Source organism: Balaenoptera acutorostrata, chromosome 2, assembly GCF_949987535.1.
Source record: "Balaenoptera acutorostrata chromosome 2, mBalAcu1.1, whole genome shotgun sequence".
In the NCBI taxonomy this organism is placed as follows: Eukaryota; Metazoa; Chordata; class Mammalia; order Artiodactyla; family Balaenopteridae; genus Balaenoptera; species Balaenoptera acutorostrata.
The window spans coordinates 124,010,243-124,028,012 of NC_080065.1; the positions used below are offsets into that span (position 1 = coordinate 124,010,243).

A 17,770-nucleotide genomic window follows, 5' to 3' on the forward strand; every position below is an offset into this window, starting at 1 on the left:
GCATACAGGAGCTGACCACCTCCCGGTACTCCCCACTGCCAGCAAGTATGAGGTTTGGTTTTCCAAGGCTGATGCTACTCTGTGCTGCCAGGGCTCTAACATATGGATTTATGTTTCCTTGTATGGATCACCAAACCAATCACATACCTCTTTGTCTGTAAAATGAGATTTATCCTTCTCTTGTTCTGGAGTTAGATAGAGAATTTTCTCCTCTGCAGCATTGGGGAAAAAAGAATGTGTTAACCTGCTTCTCATATACTAACAGGTTTAATAAGTTCCATGAGATCAATCAGGTTAGATGAAAGAGCTCCTGAACTCATTCTAGCAACCTTTTCATAAGAACATTAGTCAGCATGCAATGAATGAATGTCTACCAGGTACACTGCTCCTATCATAAGGAAACACCAAAGATATTTAAGATATAACCCTTGTCCTCAAAAAATTTAACAATCTTAGGTAGACATTTATCAGTTCAATTGGATACAGACTGAAAGACTGGGGAACACGGTATAGATCTGCCTTTTGATTGCTCCTGAAATCAGCCACCTTTCCCAAATCTACCCCCCAGGCTTCTTGAATACACAGGTCAGTAATAGTCATCTTATTTTCTAATTCTCATACCTTCTGTGCCTTGGCAATGAAGAACATATCTCATTATATCCAGATTTTCATAGACTATTAGAATCTCTACAGCTCCCATTTCTAAAGCCTTTAGTGTATCTTCAACTCCAAAACAGTACTTGCCCGTGTCCTGGCTGATTTCATCAAAGTATCGCCCTGTGGTTAGGGACAGGTCATTAAGAACATATATTAAGGTTTCTTTTGTAGATACAGAGCTTCTTACTCAAAATCAGGGAGAGAAAAAAGTCAACTTAAAAATAAGTAAGTGCCAAATGTCAGTGAAAAATCACACTGCTAGTTGAGGCTCCAGAAAATGACTCTGAAGAGGTAACAGTTGGGCCAAATACACAATCATTTGGAAATGTGTGTCAAATTAGAAACAAAGCCAAACAATGGCCCCATTAATCTTTAATTTGAGCTCTCTATTCATCACTCTATTACAAAGGATAATTAATATGGGAAATCTAACTGAAGTTTGGTTCCTATTGCCAAAGGGTAAAAACAGTAGAAAAACAAACACATTTATTAGACTTAACAACTAAAGAGAGATTAATGATTCCACTGAGGACTTAAATTAAAATGCTAAATCTTCCTTTTACCTTTTCAGTGTTTTGTTTCGTACATATATACATACACATATACATACAAAAACATTTCACAGTAAGTAAGTTGCATTTCACTGATACCTATTAACTTCTTCTCTTGAATGAACTTCACGTTGGAGAGGACTTCAGTAGATAACTCAATAGCTTGGTTGAATCCATTTTCACCACCATAAGATATATCAACTAATTTTAAAACTTTTGATTGCAACCTCTGACACAATTAAAAAAAATTTAAAAAGCACATCATTAGTACTTCAAAACACCCTTACCAAGACCCATTACCTTTTAATGGCATGCAAAACTAGCAACATGATCAGTGAAGCCTCAAGAGGAGAGGAAAGAGCCCAATTTACTCTTGAATAGGTCTCACTGAAGAACACTGCCAGGATAAACTTCCTTAGCCAATGATATCACACATTCTGTCAGACCTATAAAAGCCTAACTCATTAAACACAAACAAAACAAAGTATCTTGTGAAGGAAAGGAGGAACTATTGGTTCCTGCTATATAAGGTGGTAGAGTATATAAGACAGCTTCTTTAGTGAGCCTTCTACTGTAATGCTACTACCTCACACCAGAAGAACACCTTGGGAATGTGTTATGGCCAGCCCAAGTCATAACCCAAAAGAGCTTTCTGGATTAAACACTTAAGGCTTAATCAGCTCTGTCATATTGCTGAGAGGTTCAATGCTTTACTTACCTCCAGGAATAAGTTAGAAAAAGACAGGAAAAACCAGTCCTAGTTTCTTTGAAATCAAACTCCATTTTAAAGCCAATTATGGCAACCCACTAAAATCAGGGGCCAACATAGGGTCTAGAAAGATACCATCCAAAAAATGGCTTATTTCAAAAGAAAAAAAGTCCAGAAAGACATGGGGGAATATCTCCTAATATTCCTAATAATACACATGGAATTTTGTCCACTCAGAGGTAGGTTTTTAACACAGAATTTTTCACTGTAAAAGTAGAAAAGATGTGCATGTCCCGGCACTCAAAGAACTCAACTACTCCCACCTAGAAACTTACACAAAGGAGCATCTACTTCTCACTTACCTGATCAAACATATCAGATTGACTTAGTTCAGTTTTAAAGTCAGCTGATCCAGCTAAAACAAGACCAGCAACATTCACTTTGTCCCCAGAAATAAACAGCTGCACAGCAGTCTCAGCTACTTTCCGAACATAGTTATGTCGCTTTTCCATTCTTAAACGGGCAAAACGCAAGGCTGATTGACCTCCTCTACCTTTGACAAAGAAAAGTGGTGAGAGAAAAAGTCAATTATTAAGAAGTACAAGATGCCTTGCTAATTAAAAAGTAACTATATAATCATGCTATTCCCCAAGGAAAGGAGAAAGAGGAAAATCACTATTCCCTTAACTTAAATGTTTGGTATAAGCTATTACTGGCTTTCAGAGTGACCACTAATTCTCTAGTCAAAAGAGCCACAAGCACCAATGAGTCACTGCATGATGCTTCTCCCATCATCTGGATTTACTTTCCCCTATTTATACAATTTGCTTCTTTAATGTTAGACACAAAGCAAAGGTGCTCATGTTCTCTTCCTAGATTACCATGTTTCTTTGGGAGATCCACGGTGAATTTGTGCAGAACTTCTCTTGTATTTCCTTGGAGTGTGCCAAAAAGTGCACCACTACCATCTATTACAATGAAGCCAAACTTGCTATCATCTGAAAGTAGTGCTGTAAGAGCCTGAAAAGCAAACACAGGTACCACACAATAAACCTCAAAGCTTTGCTAAAGTCAAGACAAAAATCCAAAAGGACATATACAAGCCCTCTCCACACACTTAGAATGGTATGAGTACTACAGAAAAACCATTTCATGGAGTAATTTATAGACTTCAGCTATAAATATGTAACTCATATGGACAAATTTGAACCAGATGCAGGAGAAAACCAACAATATCAACGTGAAGCCTTTTTACAAAGCTGACCTAGGCACAGGAATGCAAAACTAATACAGAGTTACAGGGCTCAAATTCTTCCTAGGTCCTTGATTTTAGACTGATGATGGTCTAGGGAAAATAACGTTCAAATTCAAAGTCTAACCTCCAAAAGTTGACTTTCTGTTACCATTAATAACCCCAGCATTAACAGGCGGTATTCACTATGGCAAATAAGAGTATCTTGTAAATCAACTCTAGAGTAGTACTCACTGAGTACAAAACCCAGAAACAGTGTATAAAAAGATCTAATTTTTAAATGTTTTATTTAACTGTGTCTTGAGTATCATTAATGATATCAGGATCTAAAACTCAATTGTATATTGAAGGTACTACAGGTAATAATTCTGAATTTTTATGGGGGAAAATCCTCCGTCTGGGTTAGCATTATATCATTGTATTTCTGCCTCCTGAAAGAGAAAATATTTAAATAGTCCTGGGACCCATATAGATGGGCAAGACTTTCCATGATGGAGTTTAAATTCTATAGACTTGGTGGATGACTAATTACTAGGTGGCAGCCTCTTTAGCACTAAGAAATTATTACCCATACCATTTAACTGAGGAAGAAAATAGCTCCTTCAGGAATTGACTGGAAAGCAGATTAATCACTAAGAATCACCCTTTAACCAAAGCACGCCTGATAATTAGCATTAAGACATGAATATTAGGCTTCTCTGGTGGCGCAGTGGTTAAGAATCTGCCTGCCAATGCAGGGGACACGGATTCGAGCCCTGGTCTGGGAAGATCCCACATGCCGCGGAGCAACTAAGCCCATGTGGCACAACTACTGAAGCCTGCGAGCCACAAATACTGAGCCCATGTGCCACAACTACTGAGCCCACGTGCCACAACTACTGAAGCCTGTGCACATAGAGCCCGTGCTCCACAACAAGAGAAGCCACTGCAATGAGAAGCTCGCACACCGCAATGCAGAGTAGCCCCTGCTCGCTGCAACTAGAGAAAGCCCGTGCATAGCACTGAAGACCCAACGCAGCCAAAAATAAATAAATAAAATAAATTTATAAAACAAAGCAAAACAAAAAAAATAAAACAACGTGTTGGCGGATATTAAAAAAAAGACATGAATATTGCCCACGTTAAAAATTTTGCCTTATCCCAATAACCTCTGATACGCAGCTTGATTAATTTAGGTTTTTAACAAGCCTGCTCATCAGGGAATAGATTTATCCCTTATAAGAATGTATAAATATCCCGATTAAACACGACACAAGTTGTATTGTTCAGTATGCCACATTCGTATGTAGCTATTGACATAACACGTTAAAGCCAAAATAAATAAAGCTAGCACGATGAAATGGTGTCTTGGAAGAGGAGTTAAGGTTTAGAAAAACCAATGAAGCTAACTTAATAAGTAAGCTAAAACTAGGTAACATGAGTACCAGGTACTATTTAAATCAACAAGATTTAAAATCTGCTTTCATCAAACCAGACAACAGTTAAGTGGGAGAGGGTGGCAAAGAGCTTCTCCAATGAAGCTTTTGCCAGAAGGAGGCTGTGATAGCCAAGAGAAAATCAGTCTCCACCATCTATGCAACCGCTCAAGATCTGACTGGAACTGAACTTCCTGTCAAGTTAGCAAAATCATCCATTGTAAACTATGTTGACAAATGTCAGTTCTAATTCCACTGTAGAGGTTTTCCCCTAGGTCGATGAAAGGCAAGAGACTGAACTAGGAGCCAGCTGTGAATTCCTGATTGTTCTACTGTTGACTGATTTAGGTCACTCTAATGAGGTTTCCTTTCCACCCTTAATGTTCATCATATTATGGCAGCTCTTGTCACTCAAAAGTTTTATGGGGGTGGGGGGAAAGCTCTTATGGACCTGCTAATAAAGATTTTATAGTTTGTGAGCTGAAAACTAAGAGAGCGAGAAATGTAGGCAAGTATCATGGATACATAGGGAGACATGGAGATCAGGTAACCAATTTTTTCTTTGCTTCTAATTAGTTCTTCAAACCCAGCTTAGCACTTTCCTCAAACATGCTGAATGATCATATCATTCAGTGCCATAATAATGTAAAAAAAAGCCAGCCTTGTAAAATGGCACAATTAGAACAGCCTGGCAATTCCTGAAACGGTTTAACAGTTACCATATAACCCAGAAATTCCACTCCTAGGTATATACCTGCCCCCAATGAAAACATATGGACATACAAAAACTTGTACATGTATGTTCAAAGCAGTATTATTCATAACAAACAGTGGAAACAACATATTCATCAAATGATGTTAAATAAGTAAAATGTGGCAAATATTATTTGGTAATAAAAAGGAATGAAGCACAATACATGCCACAACATGGATGAACCTTGAAAACGTGCTAAGTGAAAGAAGCTAGGCACAAAAGGCCACCCATTCTATCATTCCATTTATATTGAAATGCCCAGCACAAGCAAATCCACAAGAGATAGAAAATAGATTAGGGGTAGCCTAGAGCTGAGAGATCTTGGGGTATGGGGGAAGGGAGGGAGGCTGGGAATGACTGCTAATGGGTATGGGGTTTCTTTCGGGGTAATGAAAATATTCGATGAACTTCTTACCTCTGTATGGAATTTGTTGTCACACAAATACAATGAAGTATTAATTGGTTTGAAAGGTTCAAAGTCAATGTTGACTTTCTTTTCTTTTCCTTCTTCTGTTACAATTGTACCACAGTAAACAACCAGGCCATTTGGAGGTACTGCAAAGAACACAAACAATTTCTCTACTTATATCCACACCTAATTGTCCTCAATTAATAGAAAATGTTCCCACAGCCTGTTGTTCCTGCCCCTTTAAATCATAATTTAAATAAAGTGGAAATATCTGTAAATCTCTCAGGCAGATTTCTCTCCCTAATTTTGAAACTTGAGATGTGTTAAAAAGGAGGATTTATTATTTTAAGTACAGTGAATACTACTTAACTTTCAAAAAATAACTTAGGGGGGAAAAAAAAGACCAAAGGGACAATGCTTATGGCTGAGTGAAGAAAACACTAGTGACCAAAAGCATCATGGCAGGATCAAAGTGGAAAATACAACCAAGACAAACAAAGTAGAGGAGGTAAATGATCAAGCTCCAGATTACCTTTGTTATAAAGTTTGAGTCTTTGTTGTACAGATGTAATGGCTCCCAGGACTGAAAGGCGGTTTACTCGTGACTTAATGTTAGATGCAGTTCCAAACTCATCTGCTAACATTTTTGCCACTCGTGAAATCTGGTCTTTGGGAGGAATGATCAATGATATCATGCTTGTGCCATTGCTGTCGAAGAAAGCATAGCATTAGAGGTTTAAGTACCACATAAGTAAAGAGTTATCATTAGTAAAGGGAGTTAAAAGTGAGACGCCCCTAAAATAGTAGAAATAAATCACTCTCAAGGTGACCACGAAGGTAGGGGCTACACCACTGTAATCAAAGTGTACCCAGAGCTAGGAATTGTGTTCAGAATACGGTAGGTGCTCCAAAAACAAACATATATAGAACAATGGAACAGAACTGAGAGCCCAGAAATAAACCCACACACCTACAGTCAATCTTTGACAAAGAGGCAAGAATATACAATGGAGAAAAGACAGTCTCTTCAGCAAGTGGTGCTGGGAAAGCTGGGCGGCCGCCTGTAAATCAATGAAGTTAGAACACCCCCTCACACCATACACAAAAATAAACTCACGACGCTGAAAGACTTAAATACAAGACATGACACCATAGAGCTCCTAGAAGAGAACACAGACAAAACATTTTCAGACATAAATCATACCAGTGTTTTCTTAGGTCAGTCTCCCAAGGCAATAGAAATAAAAGCAAAAATAAACAAATGGGACCTAATCAAACTTGTAAACTTTTGCACAGCAAAGAAACCATAAACAAAACAAAAAGACAACCTACTAAATGCAAGAAAATATTTGCAAATGATGAGACTGACAAGGGCTTAATTTCCAAAGTATACAAACAGCTCATACAACTCAATAACAAAAAACAAACAACCCAATCAAAAATAGGCAGAAGACCTAAATAGACATTTCATGAAAAGATGCTCAACATTGCTAATTATCAGAGAAATGCACATCAAAACTACAATGAGGTATGGCCTCACAACAGTCAGAATGGCTATCATCAAAAAGTTTACAAATAACAAATGATAGGGTGTAGAGAAAAGGGAACCCTCCCTACACTGTTGGTGAGAATGTAAAATGGTGCAGCTACTATGGAAAACAGTATGGAGGTTCCTTAAAAAACTAAAAATATAACTACCATATGATCCAGCAATCCCACTCCTGGGCATATATCCAGAGAAAACTCGAAAATTTGAAATGATACATGCACCCCAATGTTCACAGCAGCACTATCTACAATAACCAAGACATGGAAGCAACCTAAATGTCCATCGACAGATGAATGGATAAGGATGTGGTAAACACATACACACACACACACGAATACTACTCAGCCATAAAAAAGAATGAAATAATGCTATCTGCAGCAAAATGGATGGACCTAGAGACTATCATACTAAGTGAAATCAGACAGAGACAAATACCATATGATATCACTTACATGTGGAATCTAAAAATATGACACAAATGAACTTCCTTACAAAACAGAAACAGACTCACAGATGTAGAAAACAAACTTATGGTTACCAAACGAGAAAGTGGGTGGGGGAGGGATAAATCAGGAGTTTGGGATTCGCAGATAGTATAACTATAAACTAGTATATATAAAATAAACACCAAGATCCCACTGTATAGCACAGGCAACTATATTCAATATCCTGTAATAAACCATAATGGAAAAAGAATATGAAAAGGAATACGTATGTATAACTGAATCACTCTGCTGTACAGCAGTTTGATTTACAATCAACTATACTTCAATTAAAAAAAATATGGTAGGTGCTCAATTATCTGAATGAATGTTAGTTATATGATATGTAAAGAAGGCACTTTAAGGGGTTCTTGGGAAACACCTCATTCCCTGAGGAATGAAGAGAGAAGCTTTGATAAGGGTGTGACAACAGGCTTGAGTTTGACCTCGAGTCTATGGCAGAGGCTTGGAATCTGGTGGTTCTTCAGAGGACGATGCCATCATAGGATGGTGCAAAAAGTCTTTCCAAAGTCTAGATGAAATACCAATTTAATATCCTGGTCCCCCCCTTTAAAATTCCTGGTGGTCCAGTGGTAAAGAATCCGCCTTCCAATGCAGGGGACGTGGGTTCGATCCCTGATCCCTGGAACTAAGACCCACATGCCGCGGGGCAACTAAGCTGCGCACCACAACTACTGAGCTCGGGCGCCTCAACGAGAGAGCTGGTGTGCCGCAAAACTACAGAGCCCACGCGCCACAACTAGAGAAAGAAAAAAACCCCACATGCCACAACAAGGGAGAAGCCTGACGTGCCACAAGGAAGAGCCCACACCGCAAAGATCCCGCATGCTGCAACTAAGACCCGACACAGCCAAAAAAATAAATAAATAAAATAAATATTAAAAATAAATAAATAAAATTCCAGGCTCACCACGAAAATTTATAACCACTAATTTAGCACCCTAAGTATCCTTACAATGGGAAACGAGAGCCTTGGATTCACACAATGTCACACCCACACATACACACCTCTCTCTAAATAAATTTTACATATTAATCACTTTTGAGTTTGATTAAAAAGAGCAATGCACTGGAAGTCTGATCAACTCTGGGTACTCAAGCAAATTCAAGTTTCTACAACTAAAAACCAGGACTAAACCCTGACCTATGGAGGACACCCCCAAGGCCTTGTCACATGGGAGGTCCCTTATGAGCAGCCACCAGCCTCACTCTTACCTTAATACTGATGCCAGCAACATATCTTTTGTACCTAGACATTCTCGAGATACTTACTAGCACCACCAGTTAAGAAATACCTCATTTCAATATTCCTAGTTCTCCTTGAAGCAAACATAAAACTACATTATCAGGCTTCCCTGGTGGCACAGTGGTTAAAAATCCACCTGCCAATGCAGGGGACACGGGTTGAGCCCTTGTCTGGGAAGATCCCTCATGCCACGGAGCAACTAAGCCCGTGTGCCACAACTACTGAGCCCACGCGCCTAGAGCCCGTGCTCCACAACGAGAGGCCAACGCGATGAGAAGCCGGCACACCGCAAAGAAGAGGAGTGCCTGCTTGCCACAACTACAGAAAGCCCACGCGCAGCAACGAAGACCCAATGCAGCCAAAAATAAAAAATAAATCAATTAAAAGAAATCCTATGATAAACCATAATGAAAAGAGTATAAAAAAAGAATGTATATATGTATAACTGATCACTTTGCTGTAAAGCAGAAATTAACACTGTAAATCAACTATACTTCAATAAAAATAAATAAATAAATTGAGTCAATTTATATTTTGAAGGCAAAAGCTGATCTGATGAGTCAAAGCATGTTAAGAAATGTGATTATCATTTTACAGACTGTTTCTACATGATACTTAATGAGTCTGTAGGAAAGTTACTTCCTGAGATTCTTATAGATCATGCCCCTAAAGGCTATGACAAGTTTAATCATTACAAGTATTAGTGTCATAGTGAAATGGGTGGGGGCTTTCTTTAGATAAATTGGGAAGACTGCCAGAAACACCTAAACTTTCCCCCAATCACCAAGAGTATGTAATCTCACATATCCAGTGTCTGGTGGACGTTGGCAAGAAAAAGAAATTAGAAAGATGGGTACAGTGTCAAGTCAAATGGGCTTATGTGCCAAGTGGCATAAGAAAGAAGGGAAGAGACAGTGAGGGGAACAACATCAAAAAGTAGAGAAAACCCCTCATATTAGCTTTGTAACTATAGGTGTTTAAAATCTGGAAGTGTCTGGAAACTATCTTTCTAGAGTAAAATTAACTTCACAAATGTGCACCTTGGTACCAGCATTGGAAAGGGACCTCACTTACACAAGACCCTGCCCTTTGAAAGTTTTCTCCTAGTGGTAAATTCCACAAGTCCCTTAGTCAGACAAGTTTTCTTTAGAAGGAGACAAGCTGGCTATCAAGCTCTTCCACTATCAAAATAGTTGCTCTCAGACTGTCAGCTAATGTCTGTCTCCAAAAGCACCACTGTTTCTGTTGGGGTATCTACTCCAAATCTAGAAGGCTGGTTCACAACATTTGTGATACTTCCCCCAACAAACTACAAGTCGATTAATGACAGTACATGGTAAAGTATGGTGTGTGCTCTGCTGCCACCCCTTGGATAGGGGAGCAAATATTCTAGCCAAGCCAGAGAATCAAACAATTATGATAAGCAGCTTCAGTTGTTACCACAAACACAAGCAAAATGATCATTAAAAAAAGCTGCTTCCAAGATACACTTCATATAAGATAAAGCATATCCACACACCACACCTGATCTATAGTTATTTCTTCATCTATATAAATGTATATCTAGTTCCATTATTTAAATCACCTAAAATTTCAAATACAGTACTGACAAACCAGAGTGATTCGGAACAATCCCTTGCTCATGCACACACACATTTACACTAAGTCAGATGTATCGCTCTCATACAATTCTACCTGTGGCCATGTTCCAGTTTCTGAATTAGATAGAAAAAGAATTCTCAAATGAAACAAACTGGTATCTTCTATTACAAAAAAAGAAAAATGATCTTTACAGTCAGTGAGGAGTATGCTCTGGGTCCTATTTTTCAGCTATCAAATGTAACAAACTGCTTTACTTCCAATATTTATCTTGCTAAGTTCCTGAAGAGAAATTTCCAAAAAACTTTTTGATAATTCCTTCTGGAGTTCTGCCAAATCTTATAGGCCAAAGAGGAGAAAAGGAGTTTGCTTTATCTAGGAGGGGCTGGAAAAATTGGGCAAGTAAATTTAACTTCAAACTTGTTCTAGATTGTAGGTGCCACCTGTATAATATGAAAATACACAAGATAGGGAAAAAAGAAGACAGGTTAAGTTGCAATATGGGCTTCACTGGCTTGTATTTGTTTTCAGATGAACAATTCTCAAAAGAGCATATTTGTCTACCCCGGGGCTTTTGGAATCTTTAGGGACCAAGGGAGTTAGTTACTTCTCAAAAGAAGGGCTCAGTTTTAAAAAGCTCATGTGCTCTGATTTACAGAATAGTTTCCTAGGAGATGGAACTAGCAAAGAGGCAGTAAGTAGGAAACGTAATGAGAAGGGGCTCCAAGGATAGCAGGGGTGAACGCTCATAGAGCTCAGGAAGCTAATGCGCACCAAACCCCAAAGGATGTAAAGTTTGAGGCTAAAAAGGATGTTGGGATAAATCAACTGAGTGAACCCAAAATGCCTAAAGGAAATCCCTAAAGCAAGATAATCAGGTGGAGGACAAAGCAATGACCTTAAGATAAGCAGCTATTTACTTTCCACTGCAGATAGGTTAAGAAGATAAGCATCCACTAAGCAACTTCACTGTATAGCAACAGAGTTGGGCAACCTTGCACTCACATCCATTTAACATCCTAGAGAGGACAAAGTGGTAGAGATACCTAAGAACATAATCTTGTTATAGGATTCCACTTAAAAAAAATGGTTTGGAAGTATAGCTTGCCAAAAATTTTGTTTGGTAGATTTCTACCAAGTTGCTAAATCTGAAACACTACTTGAAAGTTAGTCTTGGCTTCTTACTCATCTTGAATTTTGACTAATATTTTAAAAAATTACCTTTCACTAGTTTCCCCTTGTGCCTCTCCCTACCCAGTCTTAAGGGGGAAACCTTAAGTTTTTGAATTCATCTGACACCTGACTGGGGATGAGGAAACAAGGATTATTTAAATGGATGGCCACATTATAATCTCTGATGTTTTGTATGTTGGGTTTGATACAGCAAATTAAAGTTTTTCTAGGAATTCCCTGGCAGTCCAGTGGCTAGGACTCTGCATTTCCACTGCAGGGGGCATGGGTTCGATCCCTGGTCAGGGAACTAAGATCCCGCATGCTGCACCGCGTGGCCAAAAATAAATAAATAAAAAAAATTGTTTTTTTTTTTTTAAAGGATTTTCTTATTTATTTATTTTTGGCTGTGTTGGGTCTTCGGTTCGTGCGAGGGCTTTCTCCAGTTGCGGCAAGCGGGGGCCACTCTTCATCGCGGTGCGGGGACCGCTCTTCATCGCGGTGCGCGGGCCTTTCTCTATCGCGGCCCCTCCCGTCGCGGGGCACAGGCTCCAGACGCGCAGGCTCAGCAATTGTGGCTCACGGGCCAGCTGCTCCGTGGCATGTGGGATCTTCCCAGACCAGGGCTCGAACCCGTGTCCCCTGCATTAGCAGGCAGATTCTCAACCACTGCGCCACCAGGGAAGCCCAAAAAAAATTGTTTTTAATTAAAAAAAAAAAGGAGGCTCCTGGTTTTAAAAAATAAATTAAAAAAAAAAAAAGTTTTTCCAGGAAAGCTTCCAAACAAAATAAACAGTCCTTCCCGCCCACACCCCCCCAAGCCAATCAAAGTTGCTAGACCAGTTTGTGTAAACACCAAAATAAAACCAAGGAAGCTGAGTATTTCATTTAAAAGTAGAGCAAACAGTCCTAAGGGGAGAATGAGAAATAAAGCTCTCACTAAGGAGCTGCTGGCAGTGTATGCAAACTACGCCTTTAATTTTAATAGTTTTCATCCACTCCTCTGCTTTGTCACCATGTCCCTTTCCCAAAGTCAAAAGGCTCTCGTTCAAGAGCCAGTGAATTATGAGGTATACAGCAATGATTCACATGCAGGTTGTAAAAACTGAGCAAAATAAGACACAACATACAATGTGCCATGTAAGGCCTCTAGGGGCCTCTGTTCTCAGATCCCTTCTTGTTTCTCATCATTTTAGGGGCACTTTCCCTTTTCAAAGGAGAATTCAGCAGTGCTTCCACCCAGAGGACTAACTTCTGAGAAATAAAACAGCTGGGAGACAGAAGGAAGTAGCTGTTAAGTAGACTAAATACGGACAGTAAATAATACTAGACAAAACTCAGGAAGGAAGGGAATTTAAAGAAATAGCTGACAGCCTTCTGTTCCCTCATTCTCAAAGGTGACCGTTGAAAGGAAAGTTTCTCTCCCTAGAGTAGTACCACCAGTCACTTACCTAATCCAAGGTTTCATGGCCCCTCAACACTATGGACAGGGAAACATAAGGTTCAGATTGTCAGGACTGAAAGGTCTCTAAAGAAGAAAACACAAGGTAAGCAGAGCAAAGCCTGGGCTGTGGGGTATATGTTTATGTAACTTTGCGGCTCTCAGGGTTCCAGCCTTAGGATTCAAGAAGCCTGCTGATGCAGATGGTCATAAGAGTGACAAACAAAAAGAAAAATCTAGGTACTCTTCGACCTGTAAAGATCTCACCAGTGCTCATCATTAACAATGCTCAAGAACACTTTAAAAAGGTAGGTAGGAAGAAAATGTGGTATCCACAAGCTTGTCCACTGGCCAATTTGCATGAGAGTCCCAGAACCCTTGGAGAGCTTTCTAAAAAAACAAAACAAAAATGCTCAGGTACAAAAGGATCTCCCCTTCCTCTATATTCTGACTCAATAGCTCTTGAACAGGGAGAGTGAGGGTGATAGTGATTATGGGTTAAGAGAGTCTCAGTTCTCAAATGGATTGATTTAAACAGAATCAGGTAGATTTTAATGCATAACTAGGGTTAAGAATCACCGTGTCTGGGTTGCTTTCTATGCCTTTAAGCAGGACCTCAGCCAGCTGAAGTGGAGATTCCATGACCTCACCCCTACCTAAAGAGAAACTCAGAGCCCAATTGCTGCAAGTAAGCTGCTGTCATTTACCCTAGCAGTAACATAACTCCAGTGAATTGTGACGGCTCAGATGTGCCCAACTTTTTCCAGCCAGAACCCTCTCATCAAATCCCTGCCATCCATCTTATCACCCCTACATAACAGAACTACGTTCAGGTTAGGGCCAGGAGCATTTTAGAGACTGCCTACTATACTCTCTAGTTGGGACTTAAGAGTATATGCCCCCCAAGAAGCTTTCATCTCAATGTTTGTCTGGGATATGCCTAGGATATGGATGGCCAAGGTTTCCCCTATTGCCTTTCAAGCTCACAAACCTCAACTTAAATCTCAGACACAGCATTTCTGAGATTCACTAAGCTAGCTACATTATATGGATCACCAGCTGAAAATCAATCAGTTCCTCTCCAATTACTACTCCTTTTGTCATTTTATTCACCATGGTTTTATATGAGTTTAATGTGGGAACGTAATAGGAGGGTGGTTATGAGCAAAGGTTTCCGAATCAGACAGATTTGGGTTCTTGTCCTGTCCTATCGGCACAACCTAGGGCAAATTACACATAAATCCATTTGGGACTCAGTTTCTCCTTACTTCACAAGGTCATGAGGATTCTGTAAGAGAATATATGTCAAGTGCCTAGCATGGAAGCAGACAGATTGCTAAATGGTAACTAGATGAAACTTGATAGCTTCTTGTGCCCTACCCCCCCTGCCCTTAATAGTAAAAGCCAGAATTAAGGGCACAGCACAGCTGGACGGGGCGGGGCGGGGTGAGGTGGGGAGCAACACTGTTAGGTGGTGCTGTAGTCTTCTTTGAATCTGAGGTAAGTCCAAAGAGGGAGATAATAGTTGACTTTGTGGTAGGTGGTAATCACCTTTATTGGGTTACAGAACCTGCCAAATCTTCCAACAAAACAAAAGAACCAAACCAAAACACAGTTCAAAACAATATGGTCAGAACACTAGAAGCTGTTTTGTAATTTATCACAAGGGAGAAATACAGAAATTCATTTCCCTCTAAAACTTTAAATAGCTTAAGTGGCTTCATCTTACAGCTGTGGCATGGGTTAAATATTCTGATATAATTCAGAGACAGTCACTTCTATCTGGTTATCAGTCACTTCAAAGATCTGACCTGTTTTCTCTTCCACCAAGCAACAGTGAAACAACACTTACTTACTGAAAGCAGAACTCATTTCAGGACATAGTGGATGCTCAAACATTTGAGAATGAATAAATGGTTAATTGCTAACATAAAAAATAGGGTCTTCTCTACATAGTCTCTTCTAAGTGGACACCAGAGATTTATCTTAAGCTACTAAATAAAATACCAATTAAAAGTTTGACAATCTTTGGAGAGGAACTAACATGTGCCTAGAAATGACTAGTTGTCCCTGCTTTAGCTTCACTAAAATGCTCACACCATCCCATCAGTCTTTTACCACAACAAAACTAACACTTTCAGAATGCCTTCTTTTGCCACCTTTAATTGGTTCATCCTCACCTTGATGCCTGTCCCCCATATTACCTATGATGCAGGTAGGAGGTGGATGGGGCTGCTTTTTATAAAGAGCTTGTAGAATACCAAACTAAGGGAGGATTCTGTTACTGTTCAAAGAGGCTAGACAAAGTTACTAGAAATTGGTTTTGTGCAACTGACCTCAGGGTTAGATGCCATTACCAGATGGGACAAGTACCAATATCTGAACATGCTGAGACATTAAAGCAGTCTCTATCCTAGAGGATACAATAACTCAAGATGTCCCAATATTTTACAGAAAGTAAAGTTTACAGAAGGTTCATTTTATCCTCAAAGCACTAGGATTGCTGTCCTCCAAAACAAAAATGTATATATCTAGTAGAGTATTTTTTCTACAATTACAGGAATTTACTTTGTCATAAAAAGAAAACTAAAAACAAACAGATCGACCTAGTGGAATATTCCACCAGGGAGCAGCAGAAGCTGGAAAATTTCTCTCGCATTCTCAGTGCAAAGCCAGGAGATATCAATCACAACCAACATTAGGGACTTACTAACAACCAGTGTTCTACACAGGACTGTATAAATGAGAAAGTCCACTTCTTATCTTTCTTGGCCACTATGCAAGTACTTTTCAAATAAAAGAAAAGCCACAGCCTTCCTGTTAAATCTTCTTTCTAATACACAAATGAGCTTCTGGGGAAGGATTTAAAACTTAAGTTTTTTCCCTCACCAATGATCCTCATTAAAAACAAACATGTTAAAAAAAACCAAACATGTTCAGTACCCAAATTCTTCCTAGGGTAGATTTGCAAACAGCGTGCCTCTTCCCTTTTATCTTTACTCCTCAGTCTCCACAGATCTGCTCCCTCTAGTAAATTGCAGATCTCCTTGGACAAGAATCCTCCTTTCAGAAGAGAATAGATGTTTCTATTCAGCAAAAGAAATACTAATCAAAGAGCAAGGCAGTGTGGTACAATAGTTAGGATCAGAGGCTCTGGAATCAGGAAAGTGGGAACAGAATCTACTAGCACTGCCCCGTACTAGACTGTGATACTAGGCAAGCTACTTAATCTCTCTGTACTTCAAATTTCTTCATCCATGAAATAGCAGTAATAGCTTTTCTCACAGAGCTGTTGTGAGGAGCCAAAATGTATGCTATTCAACCCATCTTCAGAAAACTAGTTTCATTATTTGATTAACCCTGTCTTTCCCGAGGAGCCTTCTTGCTTAAGTAGAGTCATAAAGGCCAGAAGATGCCAGAGAATGGGATAGCCAAATAGGAAGAAAACTTTTTTTCTTCTTCAGTAAAAAGCTAAAAATATCCAGAGGTATTAAGGAATTAATGTTTGGGGATCAGTACATTTTCACTACCTGCAAACTAAAGTTTATTTAGGCTGAAAGGCAAACTGGTGTTGGGACTGTCAAACTCTGTCAAGCCAACTTTACCAACAAGGCACATATATGCAAATACTCTGCACTATTTCAATACCCCGACAGCTCACCAACCATCGACCAACACAAAGCTTTTGAATCTAATTTTAGGCTAACTGGCTTTTAATCAAGAATGAATTTCAGTGACCATTTCAAAGTCTCAGATCAGTTACAGCTCCACTACATCAGTGTATCAAAGATACCATTATCAGCCAAATAATACCAATGCCCACAGTAACATTCTTTGAAACACTTGCCTTGCCTAGGAAATCTGCTCAAGTAGTTAAACAATCTGTCCGTTTTTGACAATGCCCAATGCCTCATTCAAGACCCAAATCATTTGCTTACACTACATCTCCTTCAACATGTACTATGTTATTCTGGGGCCAGAAATGGTTCATATTATCACTCCAAGGTTGTGTGTCAGACCATTCTCACGGTATTACACACTGCTCCCCTAAATGTATAAATGTCCAACCTACAGCGGATGTTTGATGAAGCTTGTAAGATGACTGGTTAATAGTAAAAAATACATTTGTGGGCTTTGTTTTTCATATACTTAGATGTGAGTTCGGGGGAAAATCTAATTTACAAGGCCACAGACATGGCAAGAAAAAGACAATCTTTTGTTTTGACTAGGATCATTCTTCTAAAGGAGACCTTAAGGGATAAAACAAAAATGTGAAAACAGAAGAGTACAGGACCAGTACCCCCCAAGTTATCTGCATGACAAGAAGTTGTTGTCAGGCACCTGAAAATGTCAAGTCCTCTGAACTGGGTAGAAAAGATGGTGATGAGTAAAGACAAAGTATACACTGGATGAAAGCTACATGTCTAAAAATTGGTGTTAAAAAAGACATAAAACAACTTGGAGGTTAAAAAAAAGGACAAAGCGAACATGTAAATACTTATAAGACACCTATTA

At 39.2% G+C, this 17,770-nt stretch overlaps 1 protein-coding gene across 1 annotated transcript in view; it reads right to left on the reverse strand.

Moving 5' to 3' along the window:
* The window catches only part of ETF1 (eukaryotic translation termination factor 1), a 28,477-nt gene that overhangs the window by 3,398 nt on the left and 7,309 nt on the right, over positions 1–17,770 (reverse strand). Inside the window, exons 3-9 of the mRNA XM_007172228.3 lie at positions 6,280–6,455; positions 5,754–5,893; positions 2,799–2,937; positions 2,280–2,470; positions 1,308–1,437; positions 622–777; positions 148–212 (exon numbers count right to left, since the gene is read on the reverse strand). Of these exons, the coding sequence (XP_007172290.1) occupies positions 148–212; positions 622–777; positions 1,308–1,437; positions 2,280–2,470; positions 2,799–2,937; positions 5,754–5,893; positions 6,280–6,455 (997 nt within the window). The remainder of the gene's footprint in view (positions 1–147; positions 213–621; positions 778–1,307; positions 1,438–2,279; positions 2,471–2,798; positions 2,938–5,753; positions 5,894–6,279; positions 6,456–17,770) is intronic.